Below are 18,823 nucleotides of genomic sequence, written 5' to 3'. Positions count from 1 at the left end.
GTGAATATAGAACAAGATAATTTGTATTGGCTAGATCTGCATCTAGATTTTCTCTTCCTCCTCTTGCGTTTTCATCTCCGTCCATGGAACCGCCGTGCACACGTCATCGGAGTGAGTTGAAAGCGTTTTCTACTGGTGTATTATTGGAAAGCAGAAAAATTGGCACTGGTTGGAAGAGGCGTCGGAAGAATGGAAGAAGAAAGAAATTTATATTGGTGGTGGTGAATGAATATGACTTGGGAAAAGAGTGGGGATATGAAGATGATGTGATCTAAAATGTTAACAAAGAGTGTGCAACTGTAGCATCAGAGGAAGAGATGGCGGCGGAAGGTCACGGTGGAAGGTCCGATGAGGTGGTGGGGGCTAGGAGGAAGATGATAATAGAGGATGAGTGGTTATTTATGGTACTGACAGACCATAATAATATTATGTTCCTTCCATAATCCAATGATCCAAAAAAACTTTCCCATGGTGGGAAAAAAGTCTACTTTCCCAAATTAAATTTTAAGGTATAAAGTCAACATCACCGACCTAACTTAACTGGATTATCTTATTTCTAATTTACTACTTAAGCTTATGAGTTATCATATGTTTCAACACATCTATCATGAAACCAACAAAATTGCATGTTTTTGCTAAGTTAGGATTGAATATAGTGTTATATTAATTGAGAGCATTGCTAATTTCTACGAAGCCATTTCAGAAGAATAGAAAAAAATATAACTGTTACTTAAAAAAAACTATTAAATCCACCTTTAATACAATTCATGGTCGTGCGATGATATAAAGGTGGCATTTAGCATGGGAATGGAGAGTTGTTTCCCACCATGAGAAAGTTTTTTTTCAACCATTAGATTAAGAATGAGTATTAATTTTATCATGGACTGCCTACACCATATTTTTTCCTTTGTCTTTTACATTTTTTTGTTCAGATCTGTATTCTAAATGAAAAAGTGTAAAAGATAAAGGAAAAAAATATGGTGTAGGCAATCCATGATAAAATTAATACTCCTCTTTAATTTAATGGTTGAAAAAAACTTTCCTTATGGTGAAAAATAATTCTCCAATCCCATATATATGATCTTAAAAAAAAAATAGGGGAAAAAGAAAAACAATCGTTGTATTCTAAATGAAAATATTTTTGTTTAAATAAATATTTGTATGTTAGAATTTGGTTAATTTAAAAAATTACCAACACAAAAGTGAGATTAAAATGACCGACAATATATTAGTCTAAGTAGTAAGGTTTTACTCTTTAAGAATGTGATAAAAGGTTTGATTCCTTATGTGTCTAGTGCCGACCCATAGCTCGTTGAGGTTGGGTTAGACTATTGAATCTTGATATTTTTGAACTCATAACATTTCGAAACAATACGGAGTGGTCGAGTGGTACGTTGTAACATTTGTAAGCGTTGGTCCTAGGTTCAAGCCCAATCAGTTTAGAATTGTGTTTAAGACAACCATGCCCTTGTGCCATGGAAAATAGTCATCTAAGTGGCCGTGGAAACTTCGTACCAACAAAGCAATGTGAAATGAGAAAAAAGTAGCCATCTTGAGGCCATGCAAGTTCTTGTTCACCACACACCAATTCTTGTGCAGTTGATGCGTTGTTCTTGTTTCAGTCTAAGGAGTTTCTCTCTCAAACCTCGCTCTCATTTTCCTCTTCACTACGAATGCGACGAATCTCAGCTCCTTCACTACCTAACAAATGGGTTTCTTCACGAAGCACGAACAATTCTTCACTCTTTCCCATCCGGAAACATCCACTCCCGTGTTGTTCACTGGACTTCCATGCTCACCAACTATGCTAAACATGGTTACGTTGAACAAGCACGAAACTTGTTTGATATAATGCCTCATAGAAACATTGTCACTTACAATGCAATGTTGTCCGCATATCTTCAATCTGGTATGACCCGTCAAGCGAAACGGTTTTTTGATGATATGCCGGAGAGAAATGTTGTGTCTTGGACTGCAATGCTGAGTGGGTATGCTGGTTTGGGGTGGATTGATGATGCGAGGAAGGTGTTTGATGAAATGCCTGAGAGGAATGTTGTTTCGTGGAACTCGATGGTGGTGGGTTTGATTAGGAATGGTGATTTGGAGGAAGCGAGAAAGGTTTTTGATGATACCCCTGATAAAAATGTGGTGTCTTGGAATGCTATGATTGAGGGTTATGTTGAAAATGGTAGAATGGATGACGCGAAGGATTTGTTTGATCAAATAGAGTGTAGGAATGTGATTACTTGGACTAGCATGATATCTGGGTATTGTCGTGTGGGTGATGTGAATGAGGCTTTTCGTTTGTTTCAAATTATGCCGGAGAAAAATGTTGTTTCTTGGACTGCAATGATTGGTGGGTTTGCTTGGAATGGATTCTATCGAGAGGCATTGTTACTTTTTCTTGATATGATGACACTTTCTGATGCTAAGCCTAATGAAGAGACCTTTGTTTCTCTTGTATATGCATGTGCTGGTATGGGGTTTCCTTGTCTTGGCAAGCAATTGCATGCTCAGATGATTCTTAATAGATGGAAGCTTGATGATTATGATTGTAGGTTAGGGAGAAGTCTTGTTAGGATGTACTCTGTGTGTGGTCTTATGGACTCAGCACGCAGTGTCTTCGAAGGTGATATGAAAAATTGCGATGATCAGTCTTTCAATTCTATGATAAATGGTTATGTTCAGGCTGGTCAATTACATAAGGCTCAAGAGTTGTTTGACACGGTCCCTATTCGAAACAAAATTGCTTGGACTTGCATGATTTCTGGATATCTTAGTGCTGGACAAGTATTAAAGGCAAGCAATCTCTTTGATGACATGCCTGATAGTGATAAGGATTCCATTGCATGGACTTTAATGATTTATGGGTATGTCCAAAATGAGCTAATTGCTGAAGCCATCAACTTATTTGCTGAGATGATGGCTCAAGGTGCTTCTCCTATAAATTCTACTTATGCTGTTCTTTTTGGAGCCGTGGGTTCTGTTGCATATCTTGATCTAGGGTGGCAATTGCATGCTATGCAGCTAAAGACTATTTATGAATATGAATATGACGTGTATCTTGAAAACTCTCTGATTTCAATGTATGCAAAATGTGGGGAGATAGAGGATGCATATAGGATATTCTCAAACATGAATTGTCGAGACAAAATTTCGTGGAACTCCATGATCATGGGCCTTTCAGATCATGGTAGGGCCAATGAAGCTTTGAATATGTATGAAACCATGCTTGAATTTGGAGTTTACCCAGATGCTGTTACTTTCCTTGGTGTCCTAACAGCATGTGCTCATGCTGGTTTTGTTGATAAAGGGTGCGAGTTATTTAGTGTTATGCTCAATGATTATGCACTTCAACCTGGTTTGGAACATTATGTAAGCATTATCAATATTCTGGGCCGGGCAGGAAGAGTGAAGGATGCAGAGGAGTTTGTGTTGAGGCTACCTGTTGAACCAAATCATACCATTTGGGGAGCATTGATTGGAGTATGTGGTTTGAGTAAAACAGATGCAGATATTGCTAGACGTGCAGCCACACGATTACTTGAGTTGGATCCTCTGAATGCACCAGGTCATGTGACCCTTTGCAACATATACGCTGCAAATGATAGGCACCTTGAGGAGACAAGTTTAAGAAGAGAAATGAGGATGAAAGGTGTGAGGAAGGCACCTGGTTGTAGTTGGATATTAGTGAAGGGTAAAGTTCATGCTTTCTCATCTGGAGATAGATTAGATCCACTAGCAGAAGAAATGTTGCTACAAAGTTGAGGAAGAAAACAATATTTTTAGCCCAACACTTGTACATAAAGGGGCTTTTTTGACACAAATATATCACTGTTAGATGATAACTGACGAGGCAACATCTTTGTTATTTCACTAAGAATTTCCTCGTTACTGCTATTATCAGAAATTTGGGCTGAAAATCTTTAAACCTTCACAAAAAGTTGTTGTTTAGGGAAAAACTAGACGATTCTCGAATTCTTTTTTTTTTTTTTTTGAAAACTCGGTATCCGATCCAAGGACCGACTAATCCGAGGGGACCAATCCCACCGTCCACTTGCAGGGGCCCCGTTTAAAGCCAGAGCGAGCTCTGTATGGACTTAGCCCATCGAAATTGGCACCAGAAGGAATCGAACTTGAGATCTTTGGAGGAGCAAACTCCAAGATCCCAAGCCAACCACTAGGCCAACCCCAAATGGATTACGATTCTCGAATTCTCACTGACCTGTCGACAAATTAAAAACAAGTAAAGCATTCAGGATAGTAATTTAATTCTGCTATGATTGGTAAAATACTAAAATAGTTGGAAAAATAACAGAGCCTATGTCAAATTCTCCATCCATCTAATTATCTATATATTCTCCAACATTCAGTCTTGTATATCATTGTGTAGTTTATAATTGTGTGCTAAATTTTTCCTTTTAACCTGAGTGATGCTTTTCTGTAGCTGATTATACCCTAAACTTTCTTTCATCTCAACCATCCTATTTAGATCTTATGGTCAACATTTTCCTCTGTTGATGTGCTATTTTTTTCTTGATTGTTGACTATGTATAATATTAAACTTTCGAACTGTAATATTCTTGTGTTAGCTGAGCTCTCAAGAAAATTTGTCTAGCTGTATCCTTTGGATCAATATAAAAGTTGGCATATAAACCTATCTACAAATATAGGAGTAGTAGAGGGAAAGTGTTAAGGATATTATCTATGTAGTCTATAGTGTGCTATAGCGGCGTGTAGAGTGTTCGGTGGCTTCTATAGAAAGTAGCGGAGCCTTTTGCTGTACCGATCAAAATCACAGCTATTTGTGCCATTAAAGCTGCTAAATGCTGCAGGGGAATTTTTTTTCTTCTTGAATTTTAATATTTAGTTACTGTAAGCTTTAGATGATTGATTTTTATTTTTACTTTTTGGTTAATAGGCCTTTACCTCTGTAATATAGATAATTTTTTGTTTTGTCCTCTATAAAAAAAAATTTGGATTCGGTCCTTGTAAAAAAATTTTGTTTTGGAAAACCCTCCTAGGCTAGCTGACTGTGCATTTTTGCTGATGTGGCATGTTGCATCATCTTTTTTGGATGACGTGGCGCGCTGACTGTATAATTATTATTTTTTATGGGGTACACGTGGCTTTTATGATTTTAATAAAATTCTTAATTTTTTTTTAAAATGAAATAAATTCTGGAATTTCTGGAAAAATTAATAAAAATGATTAAAAAATGAAAAATAATGAAAAAATCTAGAAAATTTAATTAAAAAAATCTGGAAAAATTAATATAAAACAAAATTTTCAAAAAATTGAAAATATATTATTATAAAATTCTAGAAATTAATTTTGAAAATCAAAATAATTATATATAATATAATTTCGATTTTTTAATAATTTTAATTTAATTCAGATTTTTTTTATAATTTTTTTGAAAATTTCGGTATATATTAATTTTTTCATTTTTTTTAATTTTTCCAGATTTTTTTTATTAAACTTTCTAGATTTTTTCATTATTTTCATTTTACCAGATTTTTTTTAATAATTTTTATTAATTTTTCCAGAATTTATATCATTTTTAAAAAGAAAAAAAATCATAAATGCCACATGTACCTCGTAAAAAAAATATACAGTCAGCGCGCCACGTGATTCAAAAAAGTGACACAACATGTCACATCAGCAAAAATGCACAGTCAACTGGCCTAGGAGGGTTTTCCAAAACAAATTTTTTTTACAAGGATCGAATCCAAAAATAAAATTAAAGGGGCAAAACCAAAAGTGACCTATAATGGTAAGACCTATTAACCCTTACTATCTTTGATTTCAGACCTATGACTTTTGTTAGAATTTTAAGTATTACTTTTATTTCACAAATATTTCAGACCTATGAATGCTATTTCATATTTAATATGCACATAAAATTCAGAATATCTGTTTTTAGCTTGGCCTCTAGCTGCGGTTATCCTTGATCGATAACTATTGATGTTACATTAATTATAGACTGATATGTATTTTAGGGTATCTGATCTTTTGAGGTTAACTAAATGCGTTGTTACAGAATAATACCTTGGCTAGAGTTATAACTTATAACATGGTTCCATCTTTTGGATGTGGAAAGCATTCATTCTTTTTAGCCATCAACTAAACCTTTTCCATTATATGATGTCAGCTACTTGGATAAATCAATGTCATTGAGCTCTAACTTACAATTTTCAGTGAACACTTTAATTCATGGTCCAACTTGCAATGCCTTTGAGGACGAGACATCTATGTTTTCTATTGAAGACTCTTGAAGTATGCTATGGAGTATGGACCTGTGGCAATGCTTTCTGAATATACAGTTTTCATGTATGCGAACTGCAGGTAGATCAAGGCCTAGGCATTGGCACCCAGTTCCCATTCTTCAATCGTCACCAGCTAACTCTCGCACGGTTTATCCAGTTGATGTCTATGGAGAAAGGAGCTGGTAAACCACCACCACCGGTTCTTGTCCTCCATGATCGCTATGGTGGTTGTGTAGGCGATCTTCCAATTTATGATGCTTTTACTCTCGGTGGACCTTACTCTCTAAGGGGTTACAACATGGGTGAGCTTGGTACTGCCAGAAACATGCTGGAGGTTGGAATTACTAGCCTCGTTTTATGATTCTTTATCAAGATGTTAATTGTACAGTAGTTAATTGTTATTATCTGTTTACTAATTTCTTTTTCTTTCTACAGCTTGCAGCTGAGTTCTGGATACCTGTTAAAGGCATGCATGTGTGTATGGTTTCGCAGAGCATGGGAATGATCTAGGAAGTTCAAAGGATGTCAAAGGGAACCCTACAGAAGTCTATAGGTGAACGGGTCAAGGTTCATCTTATGGTGTTGGTGCCAAGTTTGGTTTGGTCAGAGCAGAATATGTCATTGATCATAACTCAGGAACTGGTGCCTTATTTTTCCGATTTGGAGAGAGGTTTTAAGCTGCACAGTATATGTTAAGAGGCTTTAAACCTTTTTTTTCTAGAACTCATAGAATTGGTATAAAGTTCTGTAATAATATTTATGTAGCTGATTGTCTTTATGTTTGCTATTAGATGGTTTTTATTTTTGCGCTTAGTGACATTGCAAATTCCACAAGAACAAATGAAACCTGTATAATTTTTCTTTGATAAATATAATTGTTCAATGATTTTTATTCACAGGATAGTTGTCTGATGACTTCGAATATTGATCAATTGGTGGGCATAATATTGTAGATGTAGATGGATGGATAGCCTCATAAGCATAGACAAGATAATTGTCCGATGATTGTGGGTTTAATAGTAAGAATTGGTTGTTTATTAAATATATAAATTAATAAAATCATGGTTTATATTATGAAAGTTTTGTACTGAGGTTCATTGTTCCATCAGATTTGTTTTAGTGTGCACTGCAGTGTTTATCAAATGAACTAATTTTATTTTTAATTTTTTTATGCTTCTGTTTTGTGAAAACAAGGTCTGCGGTGGACCAACTTTATAAGAGGTTCATCATAGAATAATACTTAAAACGATCATAAATTTTAACGAGGTCAATGATACTATTATGAAATAAAAACTAATGACTTGAGTTAATTGATGTCAATTCAATACGAATTATATATTTATTTATTTTTGTTTTAATTAAACTGGTAACAAATTAAGTCATTATTTCAATCATAAAATTAAGGGTAATAAACATCTACTATCAAGAGACAACTTGTTGAAGTTTTAAACATTTTTTAAGTACTTGTTCACGGTAAACCACTTATGAAGGTGATACATGTTAGAATTTCTCAAAAGTGTGCTCTCAAAATAGAATGAACATTCACAATTCCCGAAAGTGTACTCTCGAAATAGAATACGATGCATTCAAAATTGTGGAAATGCAAATAGCTTGTCAATATTTGTCCGATGTTCATAAAAGGTTTTGCTAAGCAAATGAAAACATGTTTATGCTTTACATGACAAGTTTCACTATGTTTCTACATTTTTCTTGGTTTCATGTCACCAAAAATACATATATGGTTGAAGTTGTGGCCTGGTTCTGATTCTTATCTGTTACCTTCATTTTACAGTCAACCCAAAACTCAATAAATGACAAAAGAGACGGTTCTATTAATCTTTGTGATGACATTGAATTGTTAATGTTAGATGTTTCTAAAGTAAATGTTTTTTGAAGAACTAAAGTAAATTTTGACAAATAAAAAAAGGATGTTAAATTTCCGAGGTGGTAAATAAGGACAATTTTTTTCTTCTTTTTGTTTTCAGTACTTTGGTTCAAATTAAAATCAGATGAATTAATTATAAACTAAAAAAAGATGAAACTCTAATCTGCACAAATCTTACCTCATTACAGAAACCCAAAAAGAATCCTATTTATTTTATCCAGTTCAGTTTTTTTTATAAATAATCTGAACAGTTTGGCAATCCAAAAGAACAAAGAAAAAACAAAACAGTTTGCTTCAGATTTTGTGAACTATGTTTCTAAAGTAAAACATGGTTTGTTTCATTCTAAACTGAACCCAGCCATGCTCAGTTCTATCACTGTTGATTTTGTTGTCTCTGTTGAGTGAAATTGGGATGATTCTGTTGGGCGTTCTGAAGCGTCATCATACCGGATTGTAGATTCTGAGCGTTGGATGCCATGCCACCAAATGCACCTTGTGAACTGTGTTGTTGTTGTTGTTGTTGTTGCTGCTGCTGCTGCTGCTGTATGGACATCATACCACCAGGGTTGCCACCTCCCATGTTGAACACTGCAATGTAAAACCCCAGTGATGATTCAGCAATAGGACAAGTAGAAAATAGAATAAATGACAGTGAGGAATGAAGTTCATACTTTGATCACTCAACATATGGGAAGGATGACTTCGCTGAGGATTGTTGCCAGATAATCCGAACTGAGGAAATAAAACATGTAGCAAGTTTCAATGTTATTCACATATGATCAAATGTTAGCTAATAAGCAAGACAACACAACTATTCATTCTATACTGATCATGAAAAAAAGTAAGTGCATGGCAATTAATTTGTCTAGAAAAAGGTAGAGCGTCCCCTAAAGTAACCTATTAGTTTCGGTTATAACTTATAACTGAGCCCATCACAAAAATCCATTTAAAAAAAAAAAACATCACAAAGTACAACGTGGATGCATAAGTCAAACAAAATAGTGACCAATCTCTACAAGGACTAAATCACAGGGTTAGCAAACATGCCAAGAACATCATGGATAGATCATTCACTATACCTCGACTTGCCTTCTATTCTAATCTGACAAAAAATTTACTTCAAAAAAACCAATGAGAACTAACCTGCATTCGTGGCAGAAGAGACTGTGAGGTTATTCCGGCTGAAATGTTAGGAATCTGAGATTATGAAGCAAAAATCATCATAGAAGTAATTGTTGAAGCAAAGCCACAGAGAAACACGAGAACAGCACATCATCAAAGATCAAGAAAATAATATTTTTAAACAGGGTGGCAACTCTACTAGGTGAGAAAAAACTTTTGTTGTTTACTTTGGATTGAAATTATATGACATTCCTATCATACCATCTGGGTATTTGGTGTTGTTTGAGCAGCACTAAATAACGCGCTGTTAGCAGGACCAGAAAACTGGTTTAGACGAGTCATCTGATTTCCTTGATTGAGTTGGCTTTGACCAATGCTATGCTGCATATGTGCCGAAGAAAGCTGTCTGCCCTGAAATTGCTGATGCCCAAGTTGTGGAGAAAACTGCATCTGGTGTTGCCCGTGCAACTGTGGAGGAAAGAAAAGCTTGTTACTGCCAAGAAAGAAACGGGAAACATACTAAGAATAAGACTATTTTAGTTTCTAGCTCGCTGCTAATATGAACACGCATGTATTTATGGTGGCTAAACTTCACAACAGTATATCCCAAAGTTATTACTTTCTTTTCTTTTGATCACTCAGAATTTACTACTATCCTTCTCAAACAACGCACGGACATATAAGTGTGCATAAGGAGACCCAATAGTTTAGAAATAAAAAGAGAAAAACTATTAGAAAGAAAAATTAATTTAGTGAAGCTCTATTTCCTGGTTAATTGAGGCCAACCGGCCAGTCGGGCTTTCAAAATTATACTTTTGTGCTTGAACAGAACACAAGTTATGTTGAAAACTATCTCTGATACATGGTTAGAGTGCGTCACTTGTCCACAGATGATTATCAAACGTAAGGATTTTTTTTTTACAAAAAACATAAGTTAGAAAACTTAATATTTAACAATAAAAGGTCCCGTTTACTTTGTAAAAAAAAATCTGTTTTAATTTTCTCAAATTTGTGTTAATTTTAATTGTTAACGAGATAAAAGATTCTTAAAAGTGAAAAAAATTCTATATTTTTCGGAAACAATGAAAAAGTGAAAAGACTTGTTTTAGTTATTTCCAGTAATGTATCATCTCTAACTAGCATTCAATCTTCTCTCCATCACAATGGTTCACTTCAAGAGTCTCAATTCTTCTTATTAACAAGTAAAAATTAACACAAATTTTAGAAAAAGAAAATAGAAAATGTTTTTCACAAAGTAAACAAGGTCTACTTTAACTAGTCTTTTAGGTCATTTCAGGGCTGTATTCACTCAATGAAGAATACTTATTTTCAAAATTTACCTGCCCCAGTCCTTGTTGCATCGCAGATTGCCTATATTGTTGCTGAGCAAGAAGTTGTTGCTGCTGTTGTTGAGGTAACTGCTGCATTAGTTTCTGCCGTTGTTGTTGCTGTTGTTGTGCTGTTAGCTGTTGCGGCTGCGGTTGTGGGGTTTGCTGCTGAGGGGATGGCGTATTCATCATATTTGTAGTAGACCTAGGTGAATTGGCATATGGAATTGGTGAAGCTGTTGTATTGTCAAAAGAAGTGGCGCTGGTTGCAGCAGAAGGAGATGCAGCTGATCTTCCCAAAAGTTGTGATCCCGATGTCTACATTAGCAATAATGTGAGAAGATTAAAAAACTTACGACTAGAAAAATCGATATTTTTCATAATTTCAATCCACCAAATGAAGTAATTAGTTCTCATTCCATAGGTTTAAAAGTTCGGCAATGAGGGAAGTGCACGAGAGGTAAAAATCAAATAGGCCAGATGAGGTGAGAGTTTGAGCCTTCTCCCAATAAATTAGTCTGTCCCCATTGTTACAGTCTAGTGGTTGGTTGTGAGGAGGTTTCATGTGGGTGCCTGGGTTTGATCCCAGGTTTTCCACCCTTCCCCCTCCCTATGTGTATGTGTGGCCCCTCATCTATAGAAAAAAAATAGGGTTAGATGAGGAATCAACCATGCAGCGCCGCTTAAAGTAGCTGTGCAATTTATCAAATTTTATTGTCCTTCAAGTTCAATCTAATAAGGATCAGATGGGTTTTCAAATATAAAATTAAAATATGAGACTATGACGTAGAATATTTCAAAATCGCGAAACCGGATATGAAAAGGTAGAAAGCAAATCATTTGAAGCAAGAAAATCCAAAATCATAAGTAACCATAATTCACATATACCCTTTATTTACAGTATTAAAAAACAAGAGTGAAGAAGATAGTCAAATATCCATTCATAAAACCTTCATCGAAATGTGAATGACCAGACCTGTAACAACGAATTTTGGCCGCCCATACTGTTTGATGACAATGGGGTATTCTTCATATACACATCTGAAAGTAATAGTATATATAAATGCCACTCGAAGTCAAATTATAAAATCAAAATATTTTGGAGATGGAGAGTTAAGAAGAGTGATTTACTATTGCTAGACCCGTCAGGAAAAGATTGTGCACTCTCGTTGACCGTAAATGCGTCTGCCAAATGCATAGGAAGTGAAGCAGTTATATGCCTCTGGTCTCCAGGTATCCGCAATCCTGCATGAAGTTCCATTATATCCAAAAAAATCACCATAAAGATACAGATTTAGAGAGTCATTGGTATGAAAGTTTAAATTCAACAAACAAAAACTTTATTCAAGGCAAGCCAACCAATAGCACCTTCTTGTACTCAAGAAGTCCTTATGAGCTAAACCAAGTCTAATGCAAACAGTGACAAATGTACATTAGCAGAATTATCCATATGAAAGAAATTTTAGATCTTAATATGTATTTAGAACAAGAGTGACCATTGGTTGTGATATATCTATAAATATATTTATTATAGTACAAGGCGGAAGCAGGTGAAATTATTACCCTCGCCAACATTGACGGCAGCTCGGAGTAGATTTTCCTGTTCTTGAATTTTGGCAGCCTGACCCTTGTCGAGAGTGGGGGCAATGGCAGGGCCCTGACGAGTTCCAAAGCAGTAAGCTTTACGAGTGTCAGCCAATACTTTTTCGGCACCTTCACAGGCTGCGGCAATCATATCAATTCTAGCCTGCAAGAGGGAATGAAGAATGAAGAGGGAAGAGGGAAGACGGAAGAGGAAAGGTAGATGTGAAGTGGAAAGGGGAGATAACCTTCAATTTGTCAATTTGAGTGGCAATTGGGAGGTTCTGCATCCCCTGAAGCAATTGATCTCTCTTCAAGGTGTCCTCCGTCTCCATTTCAGGGAGTAGTTTTGTGGAGAGCATAACAGGCAGTACTGATAAAACATTGTCACGGTGATTTGAAATGTGAATGGATGAAAAGTGTACAATACATATGAGATATTATGTGTTCATACTTGTAGCATTTTCGGCATTGACATTCTTGGGATAGACTATGAAAGCCTTGGAGACCTTCTTGATATCGTCAACGATGTTGAAGAGTTCGAGATTGACCATGGAATACTGACCCAGAATATCTTGCCATTTGGGATTGGTGTTGGTGCGACCATAGGCATCAAAATCTTCGAGAATCCTTGATATAGCTTTGAACAGGCTGATAGCACGTGTCTTTACTTGTTCTAGGTTTAGCTGCTGCTGCACTGCCTGGTTCAATCTCTCCTGCTGCTGTGGCTGCGGCTGCTGCACCAACTCACCCTCCATTCTTCTTCCCTTTTCTGTTTGTCCGTCCCAATCCCCGCAACGCAACAACTCTTGTTCTCTCTCGAAAATTAGACCACAGACAAATATAGAGTACTGCAGAATAGAATAAAAGGTTAATCACACATCAGAGGAGCTGCACCAACTCGCAGTAGCCACATTTTCAGTTTCCATGATTATCCTATTCCTCAAAAAAAAAAAAATCCATAAAAACGCTTTGTTTGAAAAAGAATTTGCAACAGAAAAATGTAACACAATTTCCCAACATAATCCAACTTGATATGTCAAATCCTTCAGTTTTCAATCAACAATAAATCAAGTCAAACGAAACAAATCACAATGGTTTACATTTACTTTTTTTTCCCCCTTTTAGGTGGCAATAAAACAGAAGCTTCGATGATTGATTAACTCAATTGAAATTGTTTTTTTCTTCTGATTTTACTGTGGTTGATATGGTTTCACATTATCATATAATGATGTGTTATCACTTTTTGAATGCATTGATGATTCTTATGAAACAGTGGTTTGCTTCCAATATCAGTGACAGTGAGGCAACACTAAAAGTTAAAATCAATTTCAATTTCAGTGCTGCTCTGCTATCACTGTCTTAATTCAATTTCAATTTCAATATCTGATTCAATTTCAGTATAATAATTTCAAAACTGACCTGAAAGAGGAGAGGAGAGCAACGGTTGTGGGCGGTGGACGTGGTGGTGTTGTTGGGTTCGTGACACTGGAAACGCGTGTGTGGTTAGGAAAGGAAAGATGAAGGAAAGGAAACGCGAGCCTGCTGTTTTTTTTTCTGGGTTTTGCAAGTCGGAGAGATAGACACAAAAATGAGCAAATTGTCCCTTTGATCCCTGACTCAGGATTAAATACAAATAAGTCATGACTCTGCACTTCCATTATCACTTAATCCCTTACGTTAAAAAGATCTGTTAAGTGATGATGTGGCGCATATGAGGTGTCACAGGGACCAAAGTGAAAGTAGAAAATGGTCATCGTAGTCCATGAACCAAAAATCAATATTCCCAAATTGAATATCAAATTCCTAAATCTCAAATCCCTAAATGTCATCTAATTATCTCTTTTGTTCAAAATTAATCTTCCATTAAACATAACTTAATGTTAGGTCCCTGACTGTGCATACTTACTATCAGTTAGATCCCTGACAAATGAATTAACAAATCCAATAGCATCTACTACTCTTGATTATTGTTATATTCACGTGATAATTCATATCTCTACCTCGTAGATCTCAGCATACACAGTAATCAAGAGCTCAAGATATATTCAAATGATAATTCATTTATGTTGGATTTTTTTTAACATAATTTCTAACTTGAAATTTGTTCTACATAGTAGGTACTAGTGCTACATCTAACATAAGTTGTTTATGTTTCCAAGTTTATTATCAAATTTCTCACTTTAATTTTTTTCTTTCATGAGAAGCTAAAGCAACTAAAGCATAAGTTCTTTCATGTAACTTAATATGCATTAGTTATTCAAATCTCTCCACAAAAAATTGGATACTGTTGTTTAAAGACACATAAAAAAATCAAGCTATGACTTTAAAATACTTACGGGGATTATAATCAAACACACCGTTCATAATTCATTTATCTATATATGTAATCCTGATGTCATTATATACTAAAGGGAGAAAGAGGTAACGGAACCACAACACTATGGCACTACTAAAAAACTCCAAAACTTTAGCCCAACATACCATTGCCTCAAGATCAGCTTTCAAGCCAAAAATGTCCCAATAGCCAGGGACTTTAGTGAAATTTCGTGTTTACTGTCAGGGACCTAACTGATAGTAAGTATGCACAGTCAGGGACCTAACAGTATGTTGGTGTTTAATGAAAGATTGATTTTGAACAAAAGAGATAATTAGATGACATTTAAGAATTTAAGATTTAGGGATTTTTTATTTTCAATTTGGGCATATTGATTTTTGGTTCAGGGACCAAAGTGACCATTTTCTACTTTCACTTTGGTCCCTGTGCACCTCATATGCGCCACATCATCACTTAACAGATTTTTTTAACGTCAGGGACTAAAGTGATAACGGAAGTGCAGAGTCAGGGACTTATTTGTATTTAATCTTGAGTCAGGGACTTATGTGACAGCGAGCTACATAATCAGGGACTAAAGTGACTATTTGCTCCACAAAAAATAGATGGTGGGTCTTACCACTAAGTGGGTCCCACCATCATTAATTATATTTTACTTTTTTCAATATTTTATGTGTATTATCTCTCCAAATTGAAGAAATGGAGAAACACATAAATGGAGAGGATTCTAACCTGTTTTTTTGTATATATTTAGCATTCAAGAGAGGGTAATGTATATTTATGTAAGATTGGAGGGAGTGAAATCCTCTCCATTTATGTCTTTTTCGGTTTGTACCATTTGGAGAGACAATGACACATGAAAAATAAAAATAAAAATAAAAATAAAAACTAATGATGGTGGGACTCGCTTAATAGTAAGGCCCCCAACCTTTTTATGTGTGTATCTATTTTTAAATGGCATTCTCCATTTATTTTTATAAATGAAGAGGATCTTAACTCGATTAGAGGATGTTTAAGGAGTTAAAATCCTCTTCATTTTTACCATTTGAAGAGATAAAGACACACAAAAAAGTAGTAAAGAATAATCCACTACATATTTTATATCTCTATCTCTCTCCAAATTGTATATTTCATTTATTTTTATAAATGGATAAGATCCTTACCCGTCTATGATGGGAAGAGGAAAATGTAATTTGCTCTAAAAATGATTTCTTAATAATAAATTAAATTTAAAAAAATATTTAATAATAATTCAACTATTATTCCAAGTTTACATGTTTAATAGCTAAGAATTCTCATGACATATTGTTTAATTTTGTCTCTTTTTCGTACAATCGTATTGTTGTGTCTGTCTACTTGTCATACGACTGGCCACTATCATATTGTATAAATAATGGTGATTTAAACTTTAATGGGGATTTGCCATTACTAAAGAATCTATAATGGTTAATTATAGAAAAAGGTGACGATGTGATACGATTAAAGCTTATTCGTTTTTTAAGAAGGATTTTTTTTTTATAACTTTTTAGGGGAATTTTTTATAATTATTCTCAATAAAAATAATGAACAAAATAATAACAAATATAATAATATATTTGAAAGATTTAAATAAATAAATAAAGGGTTCAGGGACCAATATGAAAGTGAAAAGACCAATATAAAAGAGTACTGAAAGTGCAGAGACTCATACTAAAACTTCGGAATATTTTAATTCTAAAAATTTTGTCTTTTAGTGTGTTATGTGACGTGTAATAATTGGTTCACATGACACACGTTAGCTTTGCCTTTTTTTAACTTGGACTTAACACAAAGACCAATTGTAAATTTTTTATAAAGTGCATGGACCAATGTCAAATACAAAAAAGTGTAGAAATTAATGTCAAAATATGATCAAAGTGCAATGAAGAATGACATATTTAAGACATGATTGATACTATAAGAAGAAGAAAAAGTCAAAACAAGTTAGATTTGAACCATATATATCTACTTTGTTTGATTTTTTTTCTTCTTATATCTAAGACGAGTAGTAAATTATCATCCAAAATTGTAAGCATATCTTAAAACAGTCTTTGGTTTTTGTGAACTAACAAATAAATTCATGTAATAGTAAAATGTTGGGTTAAATATGTTTTTGATCCCTATAAATATGTCAATTTTTCGTTTTAGTCCCTCTAAAATTTTCCTTCAACTTTTAGTCCCTATAAAATTTTCAATCACTACTTTTGGTCCCTATTTTTAATTTAATTTTTGTATTTTGTAATGAAATTGTGCAGAAATGTGTCAAATATTCTATTTTTTAACAAAACACAAATTAAATATGAATTTTTAACCATAAACAATATAAAAATTCATATTAAATTCATGTTTTGTTAAAAAAAAAATTAATTTTTTTTGGAGTCATTCTTATAATATTTTGAATTTTTCTGGAAAATTTTATTAAATAATATGAATTCTACATATGAGTTTACTTTAAAAGAGGGACCAAAGGTGAAGATTGAAAACTTTATAGGGATTAAAAGTTGAAGGAAAATTTTAGAGGGACTAAAACGAAAATTTGACATATTTATAGGGACCAAAAACATATTTAACCCTAAAATGTTTGTGAAAATAGTCACTTGATTATTACCCTTAGACTGTATGACATAGAATCTCACATCATTGTCACCATACTATGAAGTATAAACTAGTTTGTCTATATTGAAATTTATATGGAGTTTTGGGACTAATTTATCAATAATTAGTTCATGCATATTTGTAATTATTGATAAATTACTTCGTAAACTATTTAGTCCCTAATAAGTTGACAACATGTATTGGATCAACGTGGGGACATATCTAGTTAACATAACATGTCATAATCTTTAATGATAGAAGCTAACAGAAGGATCATTTTGAATAGCATTTTACAATATTGAGAATAAATCTGTCAATTCGCACGACTGCTTCGGGGGCATTGATTGGAGTGTGTGGTATGAGTAAAACAGATGCAGATGTTGCTAAACGTGCAGCCACACGACTGCTTGAGTTGGATCCTCTGAATGCACATGGTCATGTGACCCTATGTTCATGCTTTCTCATCTGGAGATAGATTAGATCCACAAGCAGAAGAAATGTTGCTACAAATTTGAGGAAGACAATATCCTTAGCACAACACTTGTACATAAAGGGGCTTTTTTGACACAAATATGTCACTGCTAGATGATAACTGACAAGGCAACATCTTTGTTATTTCACTAAGATTTTCCTCGTTACTGCTATATTATCAGAAATCTGGGCTGAAAATCTTTAAACCAACACGAAAAGTTGTTGCTTAGGTAAAAATTAGACGACTCTCGAATTCTCCCTGGTCTGTCAACAAACTAAAAACAAGTAAAGCATTCAGGACAGGAATTTATTTCTGCTATGATTGGTAAATTACTAAAATAGGTTGCAACAATAACAAAACCTACGTCAAATTCTCAACCGCCAACCATAGTATCATTCCCTCCTATGTATGTTCCTGCCTAAGTCCTGTTATAAGTACCCATTCGTATTCCATGTTATATCCAATTTGCATCCTTCCCTTTTATTTGTTTCAGTTTCTCTGCACATGCAATGTGGCCATTGGTTTTACGTGGTGCACTGTTTCTGATATGGAACAATTTCCAAATAACATATCATCATTCCTACTCGACATTAATACTATAAATACCGAGCTAGCTTCAGTCATTTACATTCATCATCTCAATTATTTCTTAAGCTATTCTACTCTAATTCTTGGACAATGATATTTTTAATATCTCACTTTTCTCTTAAGTCTGTAATTGTTGCTATGATCTGTAACTGTTTGCTTCTATTGATATCTCTTGCAACATTTTTGTATGTGCATCACACTTATTATCATTATGCAGTAGTGTATTTGTTAATAAAAATGACAATTTATTGATAAGGTATTACTCTTTAGGTCATTCATATGAATGCTTGTTATACTTCTTCGGAATATTTATAACAGTCAAATTGATAGGTCTGATAGTATCAGCATTCATGGCCACAGTTCCTTTTTTTTATGAACACAACTTACATGCTGATGCAATTGCTTTTAAAATAAATTTTAAGTATCAAACCTATCATTGTGAATTCAACCATTGATCTGTGAGTATCAGACCTATCTGATGATGAGAACGACAGTGATGCACATATCAAAAAACATCTTAAAAGCTGCCACAGACTATGGTGATTGAATGAAAGGCATCCTAATGGAAGCTGCCACAAACTGGGGTGCTTGACTCTAACATGGATACAACCTTCTTCACAAATTGAAGCT

General features: G+C 34.3%; 2 protein-coding genes and 1 pseudogene across 2 annotated transcripts; 2 read left to right on the top strand and 1 right to left on the bottom strand.

Moving 5' to 3' along the window:
* The first annotated feature begins 1,130 nt into the window (after positions 1-1,130).
* On the top strand, positions 1,131-4,000 carry LOC11435632 (pentatricopeptide repeat-containing protein At1g32415, mitochondrial). Its single transcript, XM_003611383.4, has one exon. It carries the CDS (start codon positions 1,561-1,563, stop codon positions 3,766-3,768), a length of 2,208 nt encoding a protein of 735 aa, XP_003611431.1. The 5' UTR covers positions 1,131-1,560; the 3' UTR covers positions 3,769-4,000.
* Positions 4,001-6,318: 2,318 nt separating this feature from the next.
* On the top strand, positions 6,319-7,165 carry LOC11431705 (protein TOC75, chloroplastic-like; annotated as a pseudogene).
* A 1,140-nt stretch (positions 7,166-8,305) lies between these two features.
* On the bottom strand, positions 8,306-13,773 carry LOC11442993 (mediator of RNA polymerase II transcription subunit 8). Its single transcript, XM_003611381.4, has 11 exons — positions 13,608-13,773; positions 12,640-13,036; positions 12,434-12,558; positions 12,168-12,351; positions 11,736-11,849; positions 11,581-11,645; positions 10,617-10,922; positions 9,538-9,744; positions 9,298-9,351; positions 8,826-8,886; positions 8,306-8,742 (listed from the first exon to the last, which is right to left on the bottom strand). Exons 2-11 carry the CDS (start codon positions 12,941-12,943, stop codon positions 8,528-8,530), a joined length of 1,635 nt encoding a protein of 544 aa, XP_003611429.1. The 5' UTR covers positions 12,944-13,036; positions 13,608-13,773; the 3' UTR covers positions 8,306-8,527.
* Between the last annotated feature and the right edge of the window lie 5,050 nt (positions 13,774-18,823).

The sequence above is a fragment of the Medicago truncatula genome, chromosome 5, assembly GCF_003473485.1.
Source record: "Medicago truncatula cultivar Jemalong A17 chromosome 5, MtrunA17r5.0-ANR, whole genome shotgun sequence".
NCBI classification, from domain to species: Eukaryota; Viridiplantae; Streptophyta; class Magnoliopsida; order Fabales; family Fabaceae; genus Medicago; species Medicago truncatula.
Note: the sequence above shows the minus strand (reverse complement) of the source record. Positions and strands in the feature narration are given on the sequence as shown.